Here is a 26,339-nt window from a genome sequence, read left to right on the forward strand (position 1 = left end):
CTAACTGAAGAGAATATGCAAATGAATGAAAGTCTCACAGACAAGGCCTTGGATGGGTAAGCCAGGAAAAGGTTCTATTGCTGTGAAGGCAACATTTATTTATTTATTTTAAAGAATCTTGAGGCTGAGACTCATACCCAAACTTTGGGCAGAGCACAGGGAATCTTATGAAAGAAGGGGGCGATAGAAAGACCTGGAGGGGGCAGGAACTCCACTAGGAGAGAGAGAAAAAAAATCTGGGCACAGGGATCTTTTCTGAGACTGATACTCCAACCAAGGACCATTCATGGAGATAACCTAGAACCCCTGCACAGATGTAGCCCATGGTAGCTCAGTTTCCAATTGGGTTTCCTAGGAAGGGGAACAGGGGCTGTCTCTGACATGAACTCAATGGCTGGCTCTTTGATCACCTCCCCCTCAAGAGGAAACAGCTTTACCAGGCCACAGAGGAAGAGAATGCAGCCAGTCCTGATGAGACTTGATAGGATAGCGTCAGATGGAAGGGGAGGAGGACCTCCCCTATCAGTGGACTGGGGGAGGGGCATGAGTGGAGAGGAGGGAAAGAGAGTGGGATTGGGAGGGACAGAGGAGGGGGCTACAGTTGGGATACAAAGTGAATAACTGTAATTAATAATTTTTTTTTAAAGGGAAGAAAAGCATCTAATTGGGGCTGGCTTTCAGGTCTTAGTCCATATAAGTCACGGCGGCACGCATGGTGCTGGAGCAGTAGCTGAGAGCTACATCCTGATCTTCAGGCAGAGAGAGATGCTGGGCCTGGTGTGTGCTTTTGAGACCTCAAAGCCCATCCCCCAGTGACACATTTCCTCAAACAAGGCCACACCTCTTAATGCTTTTCAAAGAGTGCCACTCCTTGATAACTAAGCATTCAAATATTCGTATAGTTTGAATGGCCCAAGGGGAGCATTCTTATTCAAACCATCACAGCTAGGAAGGTAGAGGTACGGAAGCAATCCTCTCCCAAGGATGGCCAGTGACCTGGAGCCTGGCAGAGTGCAGCCCTATGCCCTGCCTCACCATCCTGCCTGTGAGGATACTGCTTGCATCCTGTCCTGCCCCGGAAAGGTGAAGACTAATATCATGCCCATACCCACCCAGCAGTGTTTATAGAATTCATGGCTCTACTCTTCAGTCGTTCTGGCCAGCTCCCTTCTGGAACATTTCTATATACCTATTCGTAGTCATCTAGGCGGTCACCTCCGGGAAGCCATCCCTGATTGCTTTTACCACTCCACCTGACTCAGAAGACCAGTCACCCTTCCCTCATACTTCTGTGACCCTTTGTTTGTCCCCCAATGCTTTCTTTTCTATTTTTTTAAATGATTAATCCTCTTCTTTAAAAAAAAAAATGTAATGTGCAGTGTTGTTTTGCCTGAATTCATCAGTGTGAGGATGCCAAGTCCCCTACAACTGGAGTTACAGACAGTTGTAAGCTGCCATGTGGGTGCTGGGAGTTGAACTCAGGTCCTCGGGAAGAGCACCCAGTGCTCTTAACCACTGAACCATCTCCCCAGCCCTTCCCCAATGTTTTCATGATGCTTCTTCATTGGTAGTTCCTGGAGAGCTTTGTCTTTACAGCTCTGTATCTTTTCTTTGTGGGTGTTAGATGTTCAACAATTATTTGAGTGAAGAAGAGTCTGAAATAAAGCAGGGACTGGACTAAAGTTCCTCACACATATTACTCTAAGGCATTTCTCAAGTTTAGAGAACTTACTCTGCACATTCAAGAACTGCCCCCTTTCTAGCATTATATAACTCCATGGCGCTCTGCTATCCCGGAGGCAAACCTCCTCTCTCAGCTTCCTGCCCCCCCCCCCCCCGTCCATGTACCTGGTCCCTTTGACCTGCCTCCTTGTTTCTGTCCCCTCAGTAGCCAGTATGTTCTAGAACATTTATTCTGGCTTTTCTCAAAAACAACAGTAACAAAAACCAAGGCAAGAAAAACAAAACAAACCCTTCATTAACAAACCCTGGATATTAATAACTTATCCTTAGCTTTGTATTTTCCTAGGTAGGAAACAAATGCAAAATAAACAAAAGAAAACAAATTGTTTTCTTGAGAAAACAATCCAACTTTGAGGATGGGAAGAAGCCTGGCCAAGAATGAGATGATTTCAAAATTAACCAGAAGGGGGAAACGCTAAAGAAAGGAAGCCCGGGTGGGAATGTATGTGGCCAGAACCCATCCTGGTTCCATTGGGAGTCTTGTGGGCTCTGGGCACTTCCACCTTTGTAAGCCTCTTCTTCATATAAAGAAACATATTTTTCTGTCTTGTCATGGTTGTTAATTTAATACAGGTTGGATTCATGATCACATATATTTATTATTATGCTAAAAATAAACTCGACCTTTAAAATATGTTCTTAAATCAAAATATTTCTAAGGTTTTCAAAAAGGCTTGTGCTTCCTGACCAGTCCAGCAGCAATCCCTAGCGGCAGGCAGTCTAACCTGATCCACCTTCCTACCCACCGTGACTCAAACACGCACACCACCCTTCTGTCATTTTGGGTGACACCATCCTTTCTGCTTGAAATGTCCATAACCTAGCTCAGCCCAGCCTCTGCTTCACTTTTTGCCCTGTCCTGCCCACATCCGAGGTCTAACTACAATGTTACTTTCTCTTGCCAGATTCAGCAAATTAAACTACAGGACACCTAATTAAATTTGAATTCCAGGTAAATAACCCATGTCCTTAGTGTGAGTATGTTTTACATATCGTGCGCCCCGGGTATTGTAGGAGACATGCATATACTAAGAAATCGTGTGTGTTTATCCGAACTTAGCTTTAGCAGGACAGCCTGCCTGTATTTTAGCCGACAACCCTGTTCTGTGGTGGTTTCCATCCTGTCCTTTGTCTCATCTGTTGTTCCCATCAAGGCACTTTCTACATACTTGTGTCACCATGTACCCCCCCCCCCCAGGGGGGAGTGTCACTGGCTGCCCCCATACTCCTTGTCTACAGTCCCATCTCCATTATAATCACCTGCCACGGCCTGGAGAAGTGTGACTAAATTCGTGTTTTCTCTTATTTCCCCATCTCTCTGTTTATTTTCAGGGATGACTTGGCAGCATTTGGTTTTAATTTCATTGAGGATGTCGTGTGGGTAGGGCTGGGGATGAGTTAACTGTTGCGTGGGATTACAGTAGCAATCCTGCTAACATGTCTCAACAAGACTCTCAGGATTCAACATGTCACCACCCAGTGGAAACAAGCCAGAGGGCCCTGAGACCTGAGTCCCCCTCTGCTGTTTGCAAGGGTGGACCATGGCTCAGCTTCCCTCTTCCCTGGGATTTTGTTTCCGGAGTGAATCCATTGCAACTCACACAACACTCTGTGTAGGAGACACTCTTTTTGGTTTGGAGTCTCAGGTTCAGAAAGTGATGAGATTAAAGGCACATGGTACCCACCGTGCAAGAGGGGACATGTTCTTCTAGGAGCGATTTTAGATCTACTTCTCCTGCTTAGCACAGGAAGAAAAAAAAAAAAACCCTCCTAAGATAGTCACACGAGCTTAAAGAGCCTGATGTGAGAACAGCTTCTGTCCCAGGACACACACCCGGGAGAACCAGCTGCTAGACTGAGGAGGCATGACCCTGAGGAGCGTGTTAAGAGGTATGGTGAAAGTTTCCTTTGTCATATTTTAAGGATTTCCCAGCTTTCAACACACTCTTCTTGGTTGAATGAAATTTCCAAAGTTGGCCACTGGTTGTTTTGTTTTTCCTGGTGAGCCACAAACCACAATGCCCAAATACAGTGTGTGTGTGTGTGTGTGTGTGTGTGTGTGTGTGTGTGACAGAGAGAGAGAGAGAGAGAGAGCGAGGTCTGCTCTTTTGGTTCAATCCAGGATTGTCCCATGTCCTCTCTAGCCAATTTCCACCAGAATACAGTGAACTACAAGCTACCTGCACAGTTATAGCAATTCTGCTACATGGCCATGTAGAAGCATAGGGAATGCTGCTGTCCAGGGGTGTCAAGCAGAGACTCCGGAGGCTCCTGCCTGCCTCGGGGTCTCGCTTAAGTTGCTGCTTGTGCTGGGACGCTTCTGATTGGTTGACACTATTCCTTATATTTAGTCCCAAAGTCACCTCTCAGTGGGCTCTACTGTTATTTTTGGTCCCAGCATCCTGCTTGGATTCCTGATGATACCCATCACACTGTGCTGTCCTCCAACGGAATCCTAGTTCTCCCAGGCCAAAGGTTTATTTATTTATTGCCATTTTTGGATCTCTGGTGTTCTGAATGGTGCCTGGCATGACAGAGCACACCATAAATATTCGTTGGCTGAATAAGTGAAGAACAACTTTACAAGCTTTTTCCCACCTGAGTAGTGATTGGTCATGAGAAGCTGATGGGCGTGCTCACTGACCACCCATGACCCTGCATGGTGGTAAAGGGCGGAGCTCTCAATCAGTACCTGATGCCTGCCTGGCCCAGCCAGAGTTTGCTGGCACCTGAGGAAATAAATACAAAAGCACAGAAAGCAATAGAAATGAGCTTTTATTTGTAAAAAGTTACAAAATGATATTGTACAAAAATAAAGTCTGTAGAGAACTTTGGTTGTATAACACAAACGACCGAGACAGATCAGAGAGGTCAGAACTTCCAAAGAAGCGTGCTCCTTACTGCTTCAAATGCTGATCACAACAATAAAGGAAAACAACCTCACAAACTTTACCCTTGTGTGGACTTGGTGGCGTATAGATGATACTGAGCACACAGGGGACACCCTCCTCCCTGCCCTCCCCTGCCCCCTGAGAGCCGGAAGCTGTGTCCGGATCTGGGAACGTCAGCTACCACACCCGTCAGGATTCTCCAAATTGAACAGAGGATCCAGGACTACACCTGAATTGTGCCGGGCAGCTAAGGTTGTCAACATTTTGAGCAGGAGAGGGTGAGAGAGAATCGCTTACCTTTACTTCCCAGTCCTGCAGAGGGCCTGGAACCATGTCTTTAGGGCCACAGGACAGGGAGGGGCTGTCTAATAACTCTTTACCTCTTGGTTACTTTGAAAATTTGACATGATTATCTGAGACAGGCCAATTAGTCATTAATTATTTTAGATCTATCTGCCCTACTTTGGGGGGGGGGGCTGCAGCCACAAAGGTTGTGATAAATTAATTTCTGCATAAAAATTCAATTTATGAAATGTGTAACAAGCTCTAACATACGACTGAAGGCATGTACCATAGTCAGCTGCCAGACAGGTACACTATGGGGACAGTGGGAGGTACCATTCCTACCCGCTACTTCCTCCCCTCTGAACAATGATGGGGGCTCTTGTATGTCCTGTGGCCAGTCAGGTGTCTCTTCCTATCCATCTTTGGGTTGGAAGGGATAGCAAATGCTGAGCCCAGGTGTCAGTTAAGCCCTGGCAAAGGACAGGGCAGACTGCCTCTCCCTGCAAGTTTTGCCCTGTGCTCCTGCCTTTGTGATCTCAGGGAGGAGGCAGGGGGCAAGCATGGAGGAAGAGGTGCCACCAGGTGGAACTAAGCCTTGGCTACCTGGCAGGGTCCTTCATTTCACTTTTAGGTGCCGGTTAAGTCCAGGGCTACCAAGAAGGGCTTCAGCCTTCTGTCCATGTGGTTATGATATCGTATGTGTGGGAGGAAGGGCTGCTTAACAGAGGACAGTGGCGCCGGGGGCCTCTCTCAGCACTGGATATGATGAGTCAGAAACAGGAGGCTGGTACTCCCAGTGAGGGGGCGGGGCTGAGATGCCCCTTCCTTTAACGGGTAAAAAGTAGGTGTGTAGGGGTGTAGCTACAGCTGCCTAGCATGGATGAGGCCCTGAATTCCATCCTAGTGTGCGGATGTGATGTCAGTGACACCAACACCACAGGAAGCCAGAGGATCAGAAGGCCAAGGTCATCCTTGACCAAGCGGTAAGTTCAGGATCAGCTTAGACCACGGGACACCCTGTCCAAAAGAAGAGGGGGAAGTGCTGAAATCTGGGGCAGTTAGTGAAGGACTGAAGGTACAGTAAGTGATTTTTGCCTAGCAAAAAACCCTCTTAATACTTTGAAGAGCATGGACCCTTGTTCCCAATATTTCCTTTTGTCACCTTTCTTTGTATTTTGTGAGCACATATACTTTGGCACCTTTGAAAAGAGACTTTAATAAATAAGGGAAGAAAAGAGAAATTCATTAGTGAATGGTAATAAATAACAATAACTTAAATCTCAATAAATATCTTCTCTATACCTCTGTATTTGAAACAGATGCATTGCATCGAGGAGCTTCTGGTCACTGGTGACCACGCATAAACGGAGCTGTGTATGTAACATCCGTCTCTGTAAACCGACAGGCCCCGGCGCTCCCTGGCGGGGCGGCTGGGACCTTCCCCACTAGCTCTCCTACGAGAACGCTGCCGAAAACCACAATTCACTTCCTGTTTCAGAGGGCACGACGCAAATGCCTCCGGGTTGGTTTCTAAGCACGAGGACAGCCTTTTGGGTTCCTAGCCAACTTCTCCCTACCCGACACACTGTGTTCAAAATCAACCACCAAGCATCCCCCGAAATGCTGACTGTAGTAAACCTCAGGCCTCGGTTTTCAGATTCAAAGGCTATCATCTCTTTTACGTCTCGGCTTCTGTCCCCCCCTCTCCTCTCCAGGGTGTGAATCTGTTGAGTGACAGGAAAATACGCCTCTCTTATTTTCAGCAGTAAAATGTAGCGACAAGAGGTGACACCAGAATCATCCCATCTCCCTGGTGTCTGCAGACATGTGGACACGAACCACAGGAGACACACTGGCTTGGTTCTTTGCGTGCATCCGCGCGACCCGGCGGCGATCGATGACCTTAGACTGTGGCGGATAAACACTGGCGACAGCTAGGCAGGGACACCGGCCCTGGGCTTCCGGTGACCATCAGCTGCGGTGCTGGAGTGCTCAGACGGCTGTTCTCACTCCGATCCGGTCTTCTGGAGCTGGGCCTTCTTCCACCAGGCTCCCACGATGGCTGCCTTCCTCCTTCTCCCCCTCCTCCTCCTCTTCCTCCGCCTCCTCCGCCTTCTTGGTCCTTATCTTCCGTTCTGGGCAAACATTTTCTGGGAACCTTGGTCCCTTTCTTCGCACTGTAGCGGGAATGCAACACACAGCAGTCTCTGGAGCCGGAGTCAGACACACGCACACCGTTTAGCGGAATGCTTTCTTAGAATATGGTAAACCAGGTTATCGTCTAAGAAGGACAGGTCGCCGTCGAAGGCGACCGGTCGACAACATGCCTGGCCTACTCTGTCACTTGCTAGTCTTCTACTTCGAGATAAGTTTTTTAGTATTTTGTCATACATCGTCTCGGCCGCGTCACAGGAGCCGCTGCAATACCGAAAGATCAGTTCCTCCTTGGTTTCGTAGCCCAAACCCAAGTCAGTGACATTTAAGTGTATTGCAGTTAAGACGCACCCCCGGTTCTTGCCCCTCTGGCCTCTGCGACCTTTCCCTCTGGAATTCTCTGGGCTAGCAGCCGCGGCCTGCCGATTCCGCTCTCTCCGAGGAAGCGCTGCCACTTGTTTATCTGGTGACCTTTTCAGTCTCTTAATGGTGGCTTGAATAAAATCCATGACATCATCAAACTGGTCAGGATAATCTTCAGGCATATTGGCTGTTCAACAAAACAGAAAATGTCACATGAGACACCAGTGATCATTGCGGGCAGTCTTCTAAGTCACTGGAATTTGGTAGAGTTGGACCCATGGCAAAATGATCATCCGTTTATGGTAAGCGTTCCTGGCGGCCCCCTACAAGCAGAGGCTAAAATGCACCCTCTACCGCTCTGCAAGATACCGGTGTCGAAAGAGAGGAGGTATGTGGACACAGCACAGTTCCCCGAGGGAAAGGTCTCCTTAAGAGTGATTTGTTCACATGAAGGACATATGCCAGGGTGAGCAAGTAGACAGGTGACCGGAACCACGCTGGCATTCAGGGTCCTGTTTTATAGCCCGGGTAATCTCACTCACTGAAATGCTCGAAAATGCTCCTTGAAATGCAGATTCTGGGCCTGTGCCCAGACACCTTAATGCGTGGATTTGGGGAGAAATGGAGCTACTTGCATTTTATTAAGCTGCTGCAGAATTCTGGTATATGTGGGTATCAGAGCAAACTGAGAAGCCAGGTCTCAGAGGCTGAGGAAACGTGACATCTCCTGGCTTTGCTATTTGCTGTACGTTTACCTTAACTCTACCTGGCTGAGCAGGGCCAGATTCAACCAGGACATAAAAAGATCTCTAAAATTCAACTCTATTTTAAAGCCCATCCTCCCAAGCAGAAAAATAGATTATGTTTGTATTTCACCAACAAATGAAGGCAAATGGTATGACTCTAACAAAAGAATAGAATGATTTAAAGGAGAGGCTGTTGGGGACAGATGCAGCCTTGGGTCTAAGGATGAAGCCAGTCTATGCTGCAGCTGCCTCAGGCTCCCACTGTGTCGTTACAAAAAGTACAAGAGTTGTGAGCTCCAGAGAGACCTCACAGAGGAAAGCTGAGAGCACAGAAGGATGTTGAGGCCACCAGGGAAGACATGGATTTACAACCATCTGAGATTCTGAGTATTCCAGCATTTGCCTTGTATGACTAACTAAGGGGGAAAAAAATAGCCTTTGGGATGATTTAAAACATACCAAGAGGAGAGAAAACCTAACTCGTCCCTCCCTGAGTTTTGAAATCAGGTATTAAGTGTTTATCTCATCTCATTTCAGTCAATTCAGTAGGTCTTGGAAAATATACTTCAAAAGAGTTGTTGAAAGAGTAAGTGTGTTTTATTTTTTTATTTTTGACAAGCTCAGGAAGATTAAACTGTGTCTACTCTACCTCAAATTACACTATTACAAACCTATTTAATTGTTAAAACTCTGCAAGAATCTGTGTGTGTGTGTGTGTGTGTGTGTGTGTGTGTGTGTGGTGCTAGGTAAGTGCCTAGCGTAGCTAACTAGATTTTACACATGCATTTACCCTCAGTATGAGACATAACATTGAAAAGCCTGGGAACTGGAACCAAGAGTGCACTGTTGTTTGTTATGTGAAAATTAGCACTGGATTGTTCAGTTGCTCTAAGTGACAAAGTGCTTCAGTCCTGATGAACACCCCTTCATCCCTTGCCTAAAACCTAACCTGGCCCCTGAACGGTCATCCTTATCCACCTCCACCTCTCTTTCTTGGGTGTGTACACATGTTTGTGTACATGTGTGAGCAAATATGGGCATGTATATGGAGTCCAGAATTGACACACGTGTCTCCCTCAGCTTCTTTTTGAGACATGGTGAAACTCACTGACTGGGCTACACTGTCTGGCCAGCAAGACACAAGGACCCTCTCACCCAAACACTAGGACTGCAGGAGTGTCACTGGCCCGCCTTTACATGGGTGCTGAGGGTTGGACTCAAATACTCAAGCTTTCATAGCATGCACCTCATAGCAGCGGAGCCACCTTCTCAGCGCCTCCATCTTCCCAGCCCCTTGCAACTCTCTTTAATCTGTTTCCCACTCAGTGGTAAACTCTTGAACTCAGATCACTTCACCTATCTGCTCAGAATGCTTCAAAGTTTGCCATTCCCCTTATATAAGAGCCAAAGCCAAGATTGGCAGGAAGCCTGTGCTTGACCTGGCTTCTGCAATGTCCTGGCCTTGGTTATCTCTGACCTCATCAGCTTCTCTTCTTTCTCCCTTCCCAATGTGTCGCTGGCATTTTGGGGTGGATCATTTCTTGCTCTAGGAAGCTACGTAGGACATCAAGCCGAGTCTGTTGTCTCTATCCAGGCCACACCAGTACTGCCATCTGTGACGGCTAATCTAGATTGCCAGCTTGACACACTTGGAGAAAAGGGACCTCATTCAGAAGAGTTGCCTCCACCAGACTGGCCTGTGGGCATATCGGTGGGGCATTTTCTTGTCTTTCTTCCTTCTTTTCTTTCTTTTTGCTAATTGATATAGGAAGGCCCGTCCTGTAGGTGGAAGTATCCCTGGATAGGCAGGCTTAAGCTATATGAGAAAAGAAATAGAAGATGGGTCTGAAAGCAAGCCATGAAGCAGAGTTCTCTGCTTTAGTTTCTGCCCTTAGTTCCTGCTTTGCCTTCCATCAGTGATGGACTATACCCCCCAAGATGAGATAACCCTTTCTCTCCCTGGATGCTTTCAGCCACAGCATTTATCAAAGCAAAGTACAATACCACAATACTACTCTCCATCCCAATAACAAACACAATACCATCCTACATTCCAATAACCAAACAATAGAATTATCTCTAGACTTGGCCAAATGTCCCCAGGCCTAAATCCTGCAGGTTAAAGTACATCTCAAACACAGGCCTTGGTGGGGCTGTCTGCCTGGACCACTGCTCTTCATAGTACTCTGTGCCTCTTCTAGGTCTCCTTTAAGTATACGCTTGACCGTGAGTGACTCAGGCTGGCCTCTTTGCTGAAAACGAAGCTCTCCCTAAGGCTGTAGTTCCTCCCCCTGCTCTCCCACCCCTACTGGAATTCCCTGTGGGCTAACATGCTCTCTCACTTGGTCTTGTTTGTTAATTCTTCTCTATGTTCTCTATGAGGATGGCAATGAAAAGATGAAGGAATTGCAGGTGTTTCTGTTGCTGCTTTTTTCTGAGACAGATTCTTGCCTTGTGGCGTAGGCTGGTCCACATTTGCTTTGTACAGAGTCTGATCTCAAATTTGAGATCCACTGAGGCAGGATCTGATTGATTACAAACAAGTGCTTGGGATAAGAGTCTGAATCTGGAAGCCTTGATGATGGAGTGAGGTCACTTTTAGAGGGGGAAAGAAAGTTAATTTTTCAAGATGATACCAATGGCTTCTGTGGAAAACTGCATCTTCATATAGTGAAAGGCTCTACATTTTGAGGGGCTGAAATGTTTAAAGTCTAAAATATTTTAGAGTCTAAAATAACCCAAATCTTAGGGGGAATCAGTAAAGTCCTGAGCAGCATTGCTACTTCAGGCCCAAGAGGTGAAGAAGCATTTCCAGTCTTTCCCACTCCCTGCAGCCTAGCCCAAAGCCTCTCAGCCATTGAGGAAGGGTCACAGTGCAGGGTGCAGGGGCTGGACCAGTGGAGCATGCCTGGTTCCATCACCTCAGAGCCCTTCTCACAGGACTTCCTTTAGGGAGTTTCCTTTAAAAGATGACAGATCCTTAAATTAGCCTATTTTAATGTGGAAAGGTACTTATTATGACCTGTTTGTAGTTTTTTTTAAATTTCTTTCACAAATAAATTAGTGAGGAGAAAAATAAATGAAATGTGTTTAATTATAAAAACTACATTTTTTTCTCTTGTGTTTGTAAAAAAAAAAAAAGCTTATATGGAAACCCAAACTTCTAAAATAGACATATTTGAAGTGATTAATTAAAATGCAATGATACTTTTAATTTTTTATAAGAATATTTTGTTCAACGAAGGACCATGGGGGTCTCTGGCTCTATTTAAAAATTCCTAAGTAGACCATTAAATTAGGAACCTGGGAAGATGAAAAATTAAGATTGATTACTAATCAACTGAAGATTAATAAAAAATGAGGACAGAACATAAAAACTCACAAAATATCAAGTTTTCTGGTTTTAGAAACTCATGAATTTACATGTGACACAATTTGAACCAATGTTCCAGTGACATAAGTTGGCTCCAACATCTTCAGTCTTAATTATTTTCCTGTTTTCCAGACCTTAGCTTTGCTGTAGGGTGTGGTCAGCAGGTACAATATGGAATGCCAAGTTAGGTCAGCATCTGGGATAAACACTGAATAATGATAATGATAATTCAATAGTTCCAAGTCTAGCATGGGGCAAATACTGTGACGTTTGAGATATAGTTATATGTCATTATGAGACAGGTTAGTGCTTTTTCTCTGATTTTAAATTCCTCTTGCCCTTTCCACAGAACCAGGGTAGAACCTTGTTCATCATGAATCTACACAGTAATAAGCTACTTCAAACCCATACCAAGTACAACACTGAGAATGAACTCCATGTAACCTATGGACTTTGGGTGATTATAGCCAGTACTGTTCACATGAGAGGTATTGATTTGATAAAAGAGGAGGCTGTGTATGGGTCGAGGCAGAAGGCAAGTGGAAAATCTCTGTACCTCCCTTTCAATTTTGCTGTAATCTTACTTAAAAGTACAAAGAAACAAACAAAAATGAGCCAAGAATAATGGCACTTGCCTTTAATCCCAGAACTCTGGAGGCAGAATCGGGTGGAGTTCTGTGAGTTTGAGGCCAGCCTGCTTTACATAGTGAGTTCCAGGTCAGCCGGAGGTTCATAGTGAAACCTTGTCTCAAAACACTCACCACCACAAACAACAAAAGGCTTTTCTGTCCTTGGGACACTGATTCAACATGTTGAACTGAAGAGTATTAGTTAGGACTCCTCTTTTTGATGAGAAACCTCTCTTTTACATGGATCCTAAGATGGAATCTTATTTAATCACCTCATTCAGGCTTTACATGACTCTTTATTGAGCTGAAAGTTTTTTTCTATAGTCTTAAAAGAATGAATAACATATATTTATATGGAAAAGTTTACACATGTAAACTGTGGGCCTAAGAATTAATAATCAGAAATAGGATAAGACATCATATTTTTAAACCATGAAAGAACTCAATTCCTAATTCCAGGCCACTGAGTTTCACTCATGGAGACAACCTTTTATTTATTTATATTTTTGAGACAGGGTTTCTCTGTGTAACTGCCCTGGTTGTCCTAGAACTAGTTTTGTAGACCAGGCTGGCCTTGAACTCACTTGGCTCTGCCTCCCAAGTGCTGGGATTAAAGGAGGTGCCACTAGGCCTGGCTCTCACCAGCCTGTTCATAAGAAACTTCTAGCCTTGAGTAGGCAAGTAATATCCCACTTTGAATTCAGAGGCCCATAGTTGCTTTAATCTTCTAGAATGTCACTGAGTTGAGGGGAGAGAAAAGGAGTTTGGGTTTCTATTATAGCCTATACATATTATGTCCTATAAATTATAGCCTAATGGCGTAGCATGTTCTTACACTATGAAGAGGTTCCAGAACATCAGATATGTAAACAAACCAACCAATCTTAACATTACAGTAAAATACTTGAAAACCACAAAAGAAAACTACAATTTTAACAACTAAAATAAAATAAAAGTTGTGTAAATAAATAAAACAATGAAAGCAGGCAGGCCAAATACTGATACCTCCCAGATACGATTGGGGGCTATATTTTGGAAAATATGTCTGATTGAAAGTTGAAGTTTTGAAATATCAAAATTCTCACTTGCTTTAAGTCATCCTTTATAGCGTAAGCAAATATTCTGGCATTGTTCTGTTTCAGATATTTTAACTCTGATGTGCCCTTTGTATAAACAGTGTTATTTAAACAAATGAAACCTTGTGCTGGCGCATGACTCTGGGAACAAACCACTCGCTGCAAAGGCTTTGTTTCCCTTGATTTTAAGGGAAAAATAGTAATGTCACCTTAAGAACTAAGAACTGGGATAGTCACTATTTTGTAAAGTCAACTGTGTTTTTATTGGAACAATAGTGAGGGCTCTGAGTATTCCTTGTAACAAATAAGCTAAAAATTTACAAAATTCAAAGTGTTATTATCTTGGTTAAAATGTCAAACTTTTCTTAAAATATGAAGGTCAACCATATGTTAACCATAGGTCACTTTTTAAAAAAAAAAATTATTGATAGTTGTGAGTCCTCTTCATGCTGGCCAGGCTGGCAGCCTTTTAACCTATCTCCTGCCTGTGTCCGAGAGGGAGATAGCACAGGACTCACCACAAAACATGGGGATGTGACTCCTTCCTAGTTGGGGATTGGACTTGGAGAATGGTGAGGGTTTCTGCAGCAAGGAATGTTCCAGGAAAAGGGGAGGGGCTGACACTAGGTGTCTCTACGAAAGAAGAGATTTTCCAGGCCGAACTCAGATGTGCCAAGTCTGCTATGGAAGGCACAGGGCCGATTGCGTGGGAGGACCTGCCTCCCGACAGCACTGGAAAGCCTCCAGCCTGTGTTCTGGAGCAGTAAGGACAAGCTCAGGATTAGGGTTGTGCTGAGCTCACAGCCGGCCATACGGTTAGGAAATATGTCAGAGAACAGGGCCTGTAGGTCTTTGTCAGGGGCAGTGCCCACTTCTGAGGGTGCTTGGCTTAAGGGAGGCACTGTGGAATGCTGCCCTGAGGCTCCTGAGACCTGGGCAATCAGCAGTGTGAAGATTCCCACAAGGGGCCGTCCATGGGCAGAGGGGTCCAATCTGAAGTTTCTGACCTTCCTCTACTTCAGGCACTGGACACATGGCTATGTAGGCTAAGTGTGTGAGAAATAGAAATCCTCATGTCTACTCACTCGCAAACACACATGAATGCTTACTTCTATGAAGACATCAATCAGCCTAGGACCAGTATGTCTCAAGAATGACTAACCTTTTTGTACCTTCCAGAAAGATAAACACACAGTTTTCTTTCACGTATTTTGAAAACTTATTACAAGTACACAGCTTGTTACTACAGTAAAAATTCTTCATTTTACAATATTTTCTTAAGTGATGTCTTAAATAACAGCTTCCTTGAAGCTGTTAAGATGGAATCAAGATGGAACGGTTTCCTAGTCTCAGAAAGAAGGAGGGTGAAACCTGACAACATTGCTGCCAGCCTGAACATCTCCCTACATCTCCTTATGAACTGGGAAGCCAAGGCTGAGGGGAGACATAGTTGCTCAAGAACAAACAGTAAGTATGAATGTGGCTGGTTTGGTTTCAGAGATCATTGTAGGTCTTGTCCTGCATGCTGCTTTTCTGTTTCTAAGTAAAAACTCTGCTATGATGCAGCTTTTTAAATCTGGTGGTAGAGGGAATTTAACACAAAAACAGGGGCAAGATATACGAGTTTTAAGAGTTGGAACAGGAAGTGACAATACACCTGCTGTGGGAAAAATTCAGTATGAGCTCAAGTACGTTAAGTAGATCTCAAAGTTAGGCCACCGTGGGCCACAGATCAGAACAAAGAATCTTTGAGAAGGGAACCAGCCATGCCTTTTGGGGGCACCTCTCTCCCGTCTTGTTCTTGTATATCACTCTGAGGCAGATCTGCCAACTCCCCAGTCACAACCGGAACACCAGCAGCCAGCAGTGGGGGCAGCTTCAGACAGAGAGGCCCCATGTCCGGAAGCTTCTCATACTCCGTCTGGCACCAGTGACCCGGCTTTAGCTGCAGAGCTGGAGAAGACAGAGCCTGCGATTCCAGGCCTGGGTCAGTCCCTGATCAGCTCGTGACCTTGGACTAGTGGCTTAGCCATCCCGAGGTCAACTGGGAGTCCTTAGGGGCTCCCTAGCTCTGTAGCCCTAAGATGTGGGCAGTGTGAGCTTTGGCTGGAAAGGGCTAGCAGGCATTGGCCTCCTGCCACCTATGCAGGGAGCGGCATCCAGCTCAGCTACCACGATTAGCCTCCATCTCCCTCCACAGTGAAGCCCCACAGGAGGCACTCGGGGTTCTAGAAGGCCTCTTCACTTTGCCTTCTGGCTTAGCTGAACCTGTCTGTGAAATTTAAAGTACTCTTTGTCAATCTTCTCTCAAACCAAGTCACATCCCTCTCCTTACTGAAAGACCCAGAAAGATATGTAGGAAGGACCCTGCATTTGCATTAGCAAGTGCCCTAGGTCTAGGCCTTGTCAGTTTCAACCTGTAAGAATAGAGTTAGCCCCATCGGCCTCTGAGAGGATATATTATATCAGCCTGCTCTAATCTGTCACTCAAAAGTCAGACACTAACTTTCTTAAAGATTGCAACTTTATCCATTAGTTTTTGCTGGATCAAATCTGTGTGAGTCATTTCCAGATCACTGCTTTAACGCTAGAACCATTCAGGGAAACTGCCGCAGATGGATGGGGTTGTGGGTACCCCACAGCTGGTCCTACACCTAGAAGGTCATCTGTCAGCCCTTCTTCTTGCTTCCCTTTTGGGGACCTGTGAAATGTGTGATGAGAGTGTAGAAGAATGTTCAATGCTCCGAAGAGTTCTGCATAGCCTTATCATTGTGTACTCTTTAAAAGCCATTGTTCGATCACTTACTTGAACTTAAAAAATAAAAAATCAGAAAATGCTTGTGTGCCTTCCCTCATCTAAGTACCATCCTTGCTTTCCTGTTTGTGGTATAGAATGATCATCTGATGAAAGATACTCTTGGTTAAATCATAACAGGTTCAACAGCATTTATGTTTCTGAAATGATCAGCAGTGGAGGCAATTCACAAAGCCATTCTGAGCCTCTCCAGACTGATAGGTGCTCTTTTCTCAGGACCAGAGGTGACACTGGTTTATTTAAAGAGTTTCTGCACTGTGAAACACACTAGTGTTTTGTTGTTGTTGTTTTAAAACATTTCTGGAGGCAGCAGAAAAAGGTAAACCACAGAATATATTCTGCCACTTCAGAATATAGGAAAAGAACACAGGATGTTTTCAAAGCCACTTTGCCCACCAATATGCCATTGTATTCAGCATGTGCATCTGCCTTGACCAACATGGTGATACTTATTAATTATACAAGTTTTGAGCTGTTAGCCTATAGCTCGACTAAGAAAACTTAATAATAACTACACATGAGTACAAATAACCAATAAAAAATCCACTTAGGGAACAGTATATTCATTTCATTATTCATATTCCAATTGCTCTGATTTCTATGTATGTGGTCTCTGCTTTTATTACAGTTCTGATGATGATTTTCCAAGAATACAGCATGGTTCCCTGTAGAGGAATGACCATTCTCCTGCTTTTAAGTCAGGAAAATACCCGCCAGGGTGCCCATTTGTTAGCTAATCCATGAACACCTAGTGTGAGCTAAAAGCACTTGACAGCTAGCAATAAATACTCCACACTAATGAGCTCGCCATGAACTGTGTAAAAAAAAAATCCCCCCCCCCCCAAAAAAAAAAAAACTTAACAGGGAGGGTGAGGAATTACCCAGCAAATTGTACCACAGGTAAAACAGTCCTTTTTGGTGTTACCCATAGCAGGTGGCACTGGGGCCTCAGGGAGGGACTTCAGAGGAACCTGATGGAAAGTCTCTAATTTCTTCTTCCTGAAAAGCACGGTTCTAATCCCAAGGGATCACAGGACCCTACAGAGGCCCTGGATCTTCTAGGGGAGGGAACAGAGACAAGAAGTGAATAAAAGTAACTTTGAGGGCCTTAGGGGACTTAGATGAGAACAAGAAGAGATTAAGGGAAGAAGATGGCAGAAAAGTAAGGAGGGTGAAAAGAATGATCGTGATCATCTGAATTTGGTAGAGTCCTCTAGTTCAGTTCTCAACCTATGGGTCTCAACCCCTTTTAAGGAGGGTTGAAGATGTGGTCACAGGGATCACCTAAGACCACCAGAAAGCATAGACATTTACATTATGATTCATAACAGTAGCAAAATTATAGTTATGAAATAGCAATGAAAACAAATTTATGGTTGGGGGATCACCACAACATGAGGAACTAGATTAAAGAGTCACAAATCTAGGAAGGTTGAGAACCACTTCTGTAGTTAGATAGGAAGAAGGAGTTTCTAGTCAGTGAATGAGTTCACAGAACCCTCCAAGACTTCAGAAAGACTTAGAGAGCGAGGCACAAGCATCATTCAGAGATAACTGCATTTGCAACACCTCAATACTAGAATTCTTTCTCTCCCCCTTTCTTCCTCTCTCTCTTTGTTCCTTATGCCATCAGATGAGTCACATGTGAGTGTCCTAGGGTGGCAGGATGTAGTCTTGTGTGGGGACAAGAGTGGATATGAGCTCAGACTGCCCTGAGACCCAGATCCTGGGTATATGGTTTGCCTAGCAGCTCTTCTTTCCATGATGTCCTAAGACAGGAACTGTCAACTCTATCGTCTAATACAAGCAAAGGTCTGAGCTTGGAGCGAATGGAAACAATGGTTCTGTGCAGCACTGTGTCTGTGATCATTCTTCATTGATATTTATATCAGAGGCAGTTGAACAAAGACCACTGTGCATCTTTAAACAAAGCACAGGGGATCCAGGCATGGATCTCATCAGTGTTTAGACTCTAGAGCATTTTCAGAGACCTCTGTCCAGGCCCTGGATCAGTGGTTTGTGGGCAGAGAGAAACATCAGTCTCAGGTAGAGAGAAACATCAGTCTCTTCCATGTCCCAGAAGTGCCTGACAGTGAACCTTCTGAGCACGACAGACTCAACAGATTGCCATGAATGGAGTTTCTTTCCTGTCTTCATCTGAGGCACATGTCCTCTGGGAACATTATGAGAAAGATTTTCGCTGCACTGGGGGTGTGTGAGGGGAATAGCTTCAAGGGGGTTTGTCTGTTCCTCAACTTTTCTACCTGTGTGCCCCACAATCAAGCCAGTGATGGCCCTGCTGATGACCCCCCTGCCTTTTTAGCTCATCTGGTTCCTTACTGTGTAAGGTGTACTTTATACCCATTTGGCTTCACTGTGGGGATCCATCTCCTGTGCCATTCAAGGACAGTTCAGACACAGCCAGCATGGGGTCATGTGATATTGGGTGCTTCTGATTTAAGGTTACAACACCCATGAACAGAGTCACTCAAAGACATTCACGTAAATTTAAGCATATAGAAATAATCTAATATATTCAAACTGAGGAGTGGACAAAGAAAAATTAGGCAAAGGAGCGCCCCCTACCCAGTGTCATGGATTGCAGGAGGAGGCATTAAAGAAGAACAAAGGAGCCAGACAATCAAACACACCTTGTTATTTGGGGCTTAAAAATCTAGTACAGAGGTCTTTACCATAGGACCAATGAAGCTTGGATGTCTGCTGGTACATTACCCTGATGTCCAATTTCCTGACCTTGTAGCCAAATTGTGTTTGTGTGAGACATCGTGTTGTTCTTGGAAGACATATGCTATCCTACTTAACGTTGTGAGTTTCTTAGCGTTTTCCCAAACGGCTTGAGGGGGAAAAATGAGGCAAATTACTCCAAAGAGACAAAACTTAGTGAGAGGTGGATGGGTGACCACCGTTCCAGGGATGCTACTTGTTCTGCGTGAACAAGCAGGTGGCTCCCTACTTCCTCCTGGCCAGCTACTGCTGCAAGGCTGGGGTTTGATCTACTTACCTATTCATCAGGTCCTGTTAAACTTCAGACCCAGAAGTGGCATTTCCACTGTGGAGTGTGTATTAGCACATGTATCTGAGTTAGTAAGTCAGACCTTTTCTGATCAAAAAGCTACTTTATCTGGCTTCATTAGTTTTAGTTTTAGTTTTTTTTTTTTTTAAACAGGGATTAAAGTAAAATTGGCAGGCCCAAGGTTTTCATATTTGTTTTTGTTTTTGCAAAAAATGTTTTATATACATATACATATCCCAAATGGTTCATCAAAGACATAGAACTACTTAAACTCATAATGGAAGAGTTTAGATATCCATCTCAAAGTGTACAAGAAATAATTTTCAGTATTAATAATCTTCCTGCCTGTGCTTAACTGAGTACAGTAGCTGGAGTTACACGTGCTCCACCAGGCTCCTACAAGACCAGAGACTGTTAAAGCCATGCCTTTCCAGCCCCACTATGTCGTTAAAACCTCACAAGAGTGGTCTTTGCCTTTAGCAAGCTAGCCACAGTAGTAGTCGTGTCCCAGAGGTGGCCCACACTTGGCTTCTGAGAGTCAACTCCTGTCCCTGCCGGCACTTTCGTGGTCATGTCTTGCCTCCATTTGAAGGTTGCCTGTCACCTGGCAGCATGAGTGATCTGAGAATGGCCGTTTCCCAGAAGGTCTCCCAAAGGTTTGTCCCAGTTTTGTGGGAATCCTTAGAGAAACCCAAGTTTTTCTCTGTAGTGCGTTCTAGCCGAGGATTTTGAGGCAGTCATTGATAATGGTGCCCCATATTCCTTGGGCCATAAATCACCAGAAAAAGAGACCAAAAGGAAAAGTAATAATATTTCTTTGTCAATTGACTTTCTTGTGTGGTTTTCTTGGAAATCTGTGTTTTAGGGTTAGTTGATAGATTTTTCAGCTAAATGCTTGTAGTTTTTCAATCTGCTAACCTGGGACCACAGTGTATGTTGAGCTTAAGAAAAAAAGAAAGAAAGATAAGAGGACTGGCTTTTGGAGGTAACCTTATTTAGTAGAGGTCAAACAGGATATTAACATCTTTGCTCAAAGATGTTAAAGAACAGCCAAAAAGTGCCAGGACACTAACTTTAGAACTGAGTTTGTATTTATATGTCCTTGAGGGTGAGAGGGTTGATTTGACTGTGCTTGTGCCTCGAAGCTTCTTAAAAACAACAACACAAAACTACAAGAGGAAATTGTGTCTATGCTCAAAGCCCCACTCTCACGCAGCTGGATAATATTTGCCACAAGTTGCTTTTACAGCACAGGCTTGTTGTCACCTGTGTGCCATAGAAAATGGGGCAAATGGCATTTCTGTGACCTAGAGAGCACACTCCACAACCATCTATGGAGGCATCTCAAAAGAGCCCTCACTTCAGTTCCTCATCTACCATATGCCCCCTGCTCTATCTCCCTGATATGCCCAACTCCACCTCCCCCAAGCATGGCTACAAATTCTTCGTGCTGTTCTCTAGTCTCCATTTCCTTTCAAATACACACCATTCAAACACCTCTCAAATCCCCCTTCCTTGAAAGTTTTTCCTGTCCTACTCCCTATAGCCTAGTGGGTTCATTGCTAGGAATTCTTGGTGGTATGGACGGACTTCAGCCAAAGGATAGATGTGTCTGTCTGTCCCGCTGACAGCCTGTCCACTCACCTGTCTACCTGCCTGTCTGTCTACTTATACTTTATAGCTAGATTGATTATTGCCTTTTGGATGCTGCCTATGCCTGGCTTATGAAAAGCATTTAATGGCTTCTGATGAGGCTCAAATGATCAGTTATATAGTAAGTATTTTTATTAAGTGAAGGACATAAGTACCAGATAAAGAAGACCCCACACACAGTAGGAAAAGAAACTACCAGAAACCTCTCACTTTGCATCAGCTAACCCTGACCGTTTTGAGCATAGTGCTTAGGCTGCTCCATCAGTACAATGTCCTGTGGTCGGCCAATTGTAAGGGAGCCTTGAAAGCCTTTCTCTGGACAGCAAGAAGATGCTGTCTCAGATCTCAAATATGAGACCAGTGTCGCCTAAAAGAGTCTTCTTCACAGATTTTAATTTCAAGAGCCCCTTTCTGAGTGCCAGATCCTCTTTCCTGACCACATGGTGACTTGACATTTTTGTGTGGTAGGCAAGTACTCTAAAAACTGACCTATAGCCCTACCACAACATTTAGTAAGTAATTTTCCAGTTGGCTTCTAACTAAGTTTAGCCCATGCTACCTGCCCAAGTTTCCTTCATGCTTAATTCTTGTGAACCAAATGTGTATATTCACGGAGGGATGTTCTATAAGGTCAGAGACATCTCTGTGTTATGTGTACCAGATATTTGTAGCACTCAGGCCAGTCTCTGGAATGGACAGGAATGCATTATTTGATGACTGAATGTATGCAGTTAGAATGCAAACTTTAAAACTAGATATATTTTATGCTTTTAGTTGTAAAACAGAGTGGTGGTTGTGGAACAACACAACTGAACTAATCTTCAGTAAGTTCTGAAAATCTTGTTCAGTAAGTTTTAGTCATTGGTTGAAGACCATCCAGCCGTATAGAGTTTCTCACTTCCATACAAAATATATTTTAGTGGTATGTGAAAACACCGGCCCAGAGTTCAAAGACCTGTCTGCTGCCATTCTGGATTCTGGCACTTGAGAACCAGAAAGCTTCCAGTTTTGCCTGAAAATGCAGTGGCAACTGTATATTCTGAAAGACAGACCCCTCATACTAGCTCTAATCCTCCTTTGGAGAAGACAAGGCAGGAAGAGAAACAGATGAACAAGGCGGAGCTAAAGACAAAGGCAAACCACAAGCAAGTCCCTGAGTAAGTTAAAAATGGTCATGGGCAGTTAATTCATAGCCAACCTTGAGACGAGCAAATAGTTACTAATTCTATTTGCTTAGCTCACACTGTGTAGGAATAGAACTTGGGATGTTTAACTTGTCTCGGACCCAGTGGAACAGATGCTCTCAAGAGTAAGTGTGTGGTGTTCCATTGCCCTACAGAAAGTGAACAGTGACTGTTAGTCAGACAGAAGGTCTTTTGCTTAATTACTAAATTCTAAGCACCTGAAGAAAACTACAGGGGCCAGAATTTATAACACTTTTTAATTTTCAAAGCGAATGCAATGACTTCACGTTTTTCTACACCGGACTTAGCCAGTTGCACCGTGTACAGTGCAGGGTATAAATGTCAGCGCCGTGGCAGGGGTGTGCTGACACCAGCTGAATATTTAAAGTCTGCGCAGTGTCATTATTTTGCCTTCCCAGCACTGACAACTCGCTACTGAATTGAACGTACCTGGAGAGAAGTCAGTTGGCTTAGAGCACAGCTCGGTTTCTCTTCGGGTGATCTCTCTCTCTAGGCTCTACTGGGCCTTTCCATACACAAAGCAGAACTGGGCGTATTCTGCTGTCTTGAACAAAATGAGTAGTCAGAATTTTGTCCCCACCTGCTTTTAGCATCATGTGAGAAAGGGGAAGTAATCCCCCTCACATCCAAGTGGGCTCTGTGCAGTCACTGGGACTCGACGCTATTTTGCCAGCTTAGTGGCTGACTAATCTGCAGAAGCCAGAGGTTTCTTCTAGGGTGTTATCAAGCTTTTATAACACAACCTTGGAAATAACACTAGATCTACCCGGAGAACATCTGAAAGTCCACATACGCAAGTCCACACACCTCAAGCCAATTAAGTTAGCATCTGCTGGCATTTGGTCCACTATCAGTAGCCTTTAGCATTCCGAAAGGACTCTGGTCTCTTTTTATGAGTGTCTTCTCAAGGGATGGGTAAGACAGGAGCATGGAGGTGGAGGAGCAAACCTAGTGGCTACTGGCACGTGGGCGAAGAAAGGCTTCCCTTTTTGGGAGCTGTTAACTGTTCACACTGAGTTCTAAAGCCACTAACTTGTAAGAATTAATGGAAAGCTCGGCTTAGCAAATCTAGGTACACAGAGCAATTTAATATAGCAATTAAACCCCCATGAATTCATCAGCTTGCAATCAAACAGTCATTGTTCTCTCTGCCGACATCTGAATTAGAGAAGTATTATTATCTACCACTGTGTTCCTGTCCCTTTGGCCTGCCCTTTTGGAATGGATGAATGAAGACAACAGCAGAGAGAGCACTGAGAATTTCCATTGGAGATTTCCACTGGTACACCCTAAACTTGTGATTGAAGTGGTACTCTTTAAAGATGAGTTTAGTCAGTTATTTGATGGACACATGCTTGGTTTCAAGGAGTCAACTGTGTTCCTTTTTAAACCACTAATCACCCTTGAGATCCTTAAAACATTTTACTTTTTTTTCTCTTTTTTAATTCAACTCCAGAAGTTGAATTAAACACAAAACGCACATCCCACTTCATGCCTGTTTTCTAATCCAGAGCCAAGGAGTTTGTATGATTTCAGTCCTGGGGCCGACTCAAGCTAGGCGCTTCCCTGATATTCATGACCACAGTACAGTTCAAGTGCAAAACCTCAGAGTCAATAGTCCTAAGGGGGTGGATGGGAGTGAGCATTTTGAGATTGTGTCAAGTTCAGTTGCTGTGTTTGTTACCTCCATACCTTCCTCTCCTTCTCTGTAACTTGTTATCTGTCCATCCCACTTTACCCCGTGGAGGGCTGAGGAGCAGAGGGTAAGTTGTATCAAGTCATCACTGTCATTGCTTGCTTCTAGAACATGGTAGCCTTTGAGCAGTAAATCACAGACCTGCCTTTAAGCAAGAGTGCCCTGTTTTGTTGTTCTGAGTTAGCATCGTGAGGTAAGGTGTGTTCTGAACACTTTTTCTTTCAGCTCAACTTGCACTAGTCACCCGGGAGTCTTTCTTTGTACAACGGGGCTCTGCTGAACAGATTTGACACTAGGCAGGTGCTCGCTCTGGAAATGGAGGACCTTCTGTGCTTTCTCTCTGGCTGGGTTTTTACAAAACCTCCTCCAGCTTCGGGATGAAAGGTTTTAGAAGTAAGCACAGCGAGGCCCAGTAAAATAGTTAGGGAAGAAAGTCCCCTGGGATGTGTCCCTAGATGAGTAGGGAAGAAAGGGGGTAATGTATGTGTGCGTGGCGCGCTCTGGTGATGATTGGGATGGGGGTGGTAGAGGGATATTTGGTGATGGGAATGAGAAAGGGACACTGTAGATATCCTCTGCACCGGACAAAGGATCCCGCGTCACTCTCAAGCCAGGCACCTGGAGACCCCTGGGCAGCGACGGGCAGCGGAGTACCCTGAAGGGTCTCAGAGCCCTTCCCACTTAGTCCCCGGGAGGGGAGCAGGCTCACAGCCTTCGCTGCTGGCCCCAGGTGGCTGCGTGCGTGCGGCAATGGGGTCCTCCCTGGGGTCCTCCGATGATGCCCCGGGGGAAGGAACGGTTCTTACAGTCACTGGTCAGCGCGAAGGGCGCGCGGCGGCGGCCGAGGGAGCGGTCTTCGGCGGGCACCTCGGGAAGCCTCTTACCGGCGGGCAGCGGGAAGGCGGACGCGGTGTGGAGCAACACCAGGCAGACAGCCACGACATCCCATAACTTCATCTTAGAGTCCCGTCCGGCGGCGGCACCTGTGGGGGGAGAGGACGCCCCGGGATAAGTTGCTTAGGCTCCGCCGGCCTGCAGCGCCGGCGCTGCCAGCCAGCAGGGCCACCTCCCTGCCTCTCCCCAGCCCCGCTCCCAGCCTCTCTCCCCGCACCGCTGCGGACCGCGCTTTCCCGCCCCCGTCTCCGGTCCCCCACCCATCACTCCTTCATCCCGGCACACCCCAGGTGCAGCCTGCATTCCGCACCCGGCCGCCGCTGACCTCTCCCCAGCCCTCCAGCCCTCAGTCCCCAGAGGTCAGATTTTGGACGTAAACTTATAACCACAACCCCTAGCCCGCTGCTTCCGCTGGCGCGAGGCACCCCACATGCCCTCGGGAGTAAGGGAGGGGGGCGGACGGGATAGCCCCCATCCGGCTGCCTTTGCCCAGCTCCGGACAGACACCCCTCTCCACCTAGCAGCTCCCTTAGTTGAGCCCCGGGAGACACGAGCTTTATAACTCCGAGACTGAAATCAGGCTCTCCCCTCTGTCCCCAGGCTGGACCTCCCTTCCAGCTAGGCAGGGCGCAGGCTCGGCGGGAACACCCACTCTGCCCTGCCGCCTACCCTTCAAATATCCCAGCTAAATAAGAACTTTGTCACCGGAACAAGTTCATGTGGACTTGAAGACTTTGTCCTGCATGAAAGTGTCCGGGGTAAGTCGCTTAGTTTCGGAAGCATCAGCTTGGCTTAAAATACCGGCTCCACTTCTTGGGATCATTAACTCACGAAAGGGTCCAGGAAGTGCCCAATAACATGTTTTACCGTTGTTGGTGGGCGGGAAGCTGCATTTATCTTGACTTTTTAAAACCCTCCGTGGCATACCCGAGAATGCTCTTGATTTTATTGTTGCAGCGTTGTGAAATTTTGGTCCTAGTCCCTTCCACTGAGGCAGAGATGCTGGCTTTCTGTGCCTGGGTCCTAGACACCGAGTCCCTTGGACTCTCAGGCCTCACGGCCCTAGCGAGGAGGGCCGTGCAGTCTGGGTGACTGAAGCATAAAGGAAGGGCAGGTTCACTCGTCCCTTCCCAAGAGACGGGCAGGAGGAACTGAACCTCACAGGGGCACAGTGTCACTTAAGAGCCCCGGTGCCCGGAGAGTCGGGAAGCCGCTACAGGAGAGCGTTCTCAAAGCAGGAAATTCACGCATTTGATAAACTAGCCTTGACATTTTCCATGGGGGAGGGCAAACTGTTTCTAGGCTCTCTCTCTCACTCTCTCTCTCACACCCCTTTCCCATTAGTCCCAGGCATTTGCTTCTGTGTCCTTTCCGGGGTACGTCCCTCCCGCCCCTCTCAATCTCCACCCAGAATTCCAGTCTAGGCCCCTAGATAAGGCCACCAGGAAAGCGTTTAATTCGGCCGCCACCTCCCACCGCTGCGGAGATGCATTTTCCATCCCTTGGGCGTCTGTCTTCTCCGCAGCTGTTGGAGTCGGAGATTGGGAAGCGCCAGAACCACACAGCGCCGGGGTTCCGGCTGCGCGGGCTGCCTGGTACACCCCAAAGCAGGGAAAACGACGCCCCTGGGCCCGCCCGAGCGAGCGCAGGAAGACTCCCGGGCACCGCAAGGAGAGTGCAGAGAGGCGCCTCGCGAGCGGGAGCGGACAAGGCCTCCCGCCTCGGGGTGCCAGCTCTGCCAGCCCCGAGCAGCGGGGAGGCGCGGGGGCAAGGCGCCGGCCC

At 45.9% G+C, this 26,339-nt stretch overlaps 1 protein-coding gene across 2 annotated transcripts; it reads right to left on the bottom strand.

Moving 5' to 3' along the window:
* Positions 1–7,065: 7,065 nt before the first annotated feature.
* On the bottom strand, positions 7,066–26,039 carry Gdnf (glial cell derived neurotrophic factor). 2 transcript variants are annotated; one of them, XM_055601114.1, is made up of 3 exons: positions 26,027–26,039; positions 24,470–24,646; positions 7,066–7,623 (listed from the first exon to the last, which is right to left on the bottom strand). In XM_055601114.1, exons 2-3 carry the CDS (start codon positions 24,618–24,620, stop codon positions 7,139–7,141), a joined length of 636 nt encoding a protein of 211 aa, XP_055457089.1. In that variant the 5' UTR covers positions 24,621–24,646; positions 26,027–26,039; the 3' UTR covers positions 7,066–7,138. The 2 variants fall into 2 exon arrangements, with proteins under 2 accessions (XP_055457089.1, XP_055457090.1); XM_055601115.1 differs by lacking the exon at positions 26,027–26,039 and having other exon boundaries at positions 24,548–24,635.
* Between the last annotated feature and the right edge of the window lie 300 nt (positions 26,040–26,339).

This window comes from Psammomys obesus, unplaced genomic scaffold (assembly GCF_907164565.1).
Source record: "Psammomys obesus unplaced genomic scaffold, mPsaObe1.curated_primary_1811, whole genome shotgun sequence".
Classification (NCBI taxonomy): Eukaryota; Metazoa; Chordata; class Mammalia; order Rodentia; family Muridae; genus Psammomys; species Psammomys obesus.

Coding starts and splice junctions, on each gene's coding strand:
- Gdnf (XM_055601114.1), bottom strand. CDS start 24,620: ATGAAGTTATGGGATGTCGTGGCTGTCTGCCTGGTGTTGCTCCACACC. Junction 7,624..24,469: donor CTTCGCGCTGACCAGTGACT/GTAAGAACCGTT, acceptor TTTGTTGAACAG/CCAATATGCCTGAAGATTAT.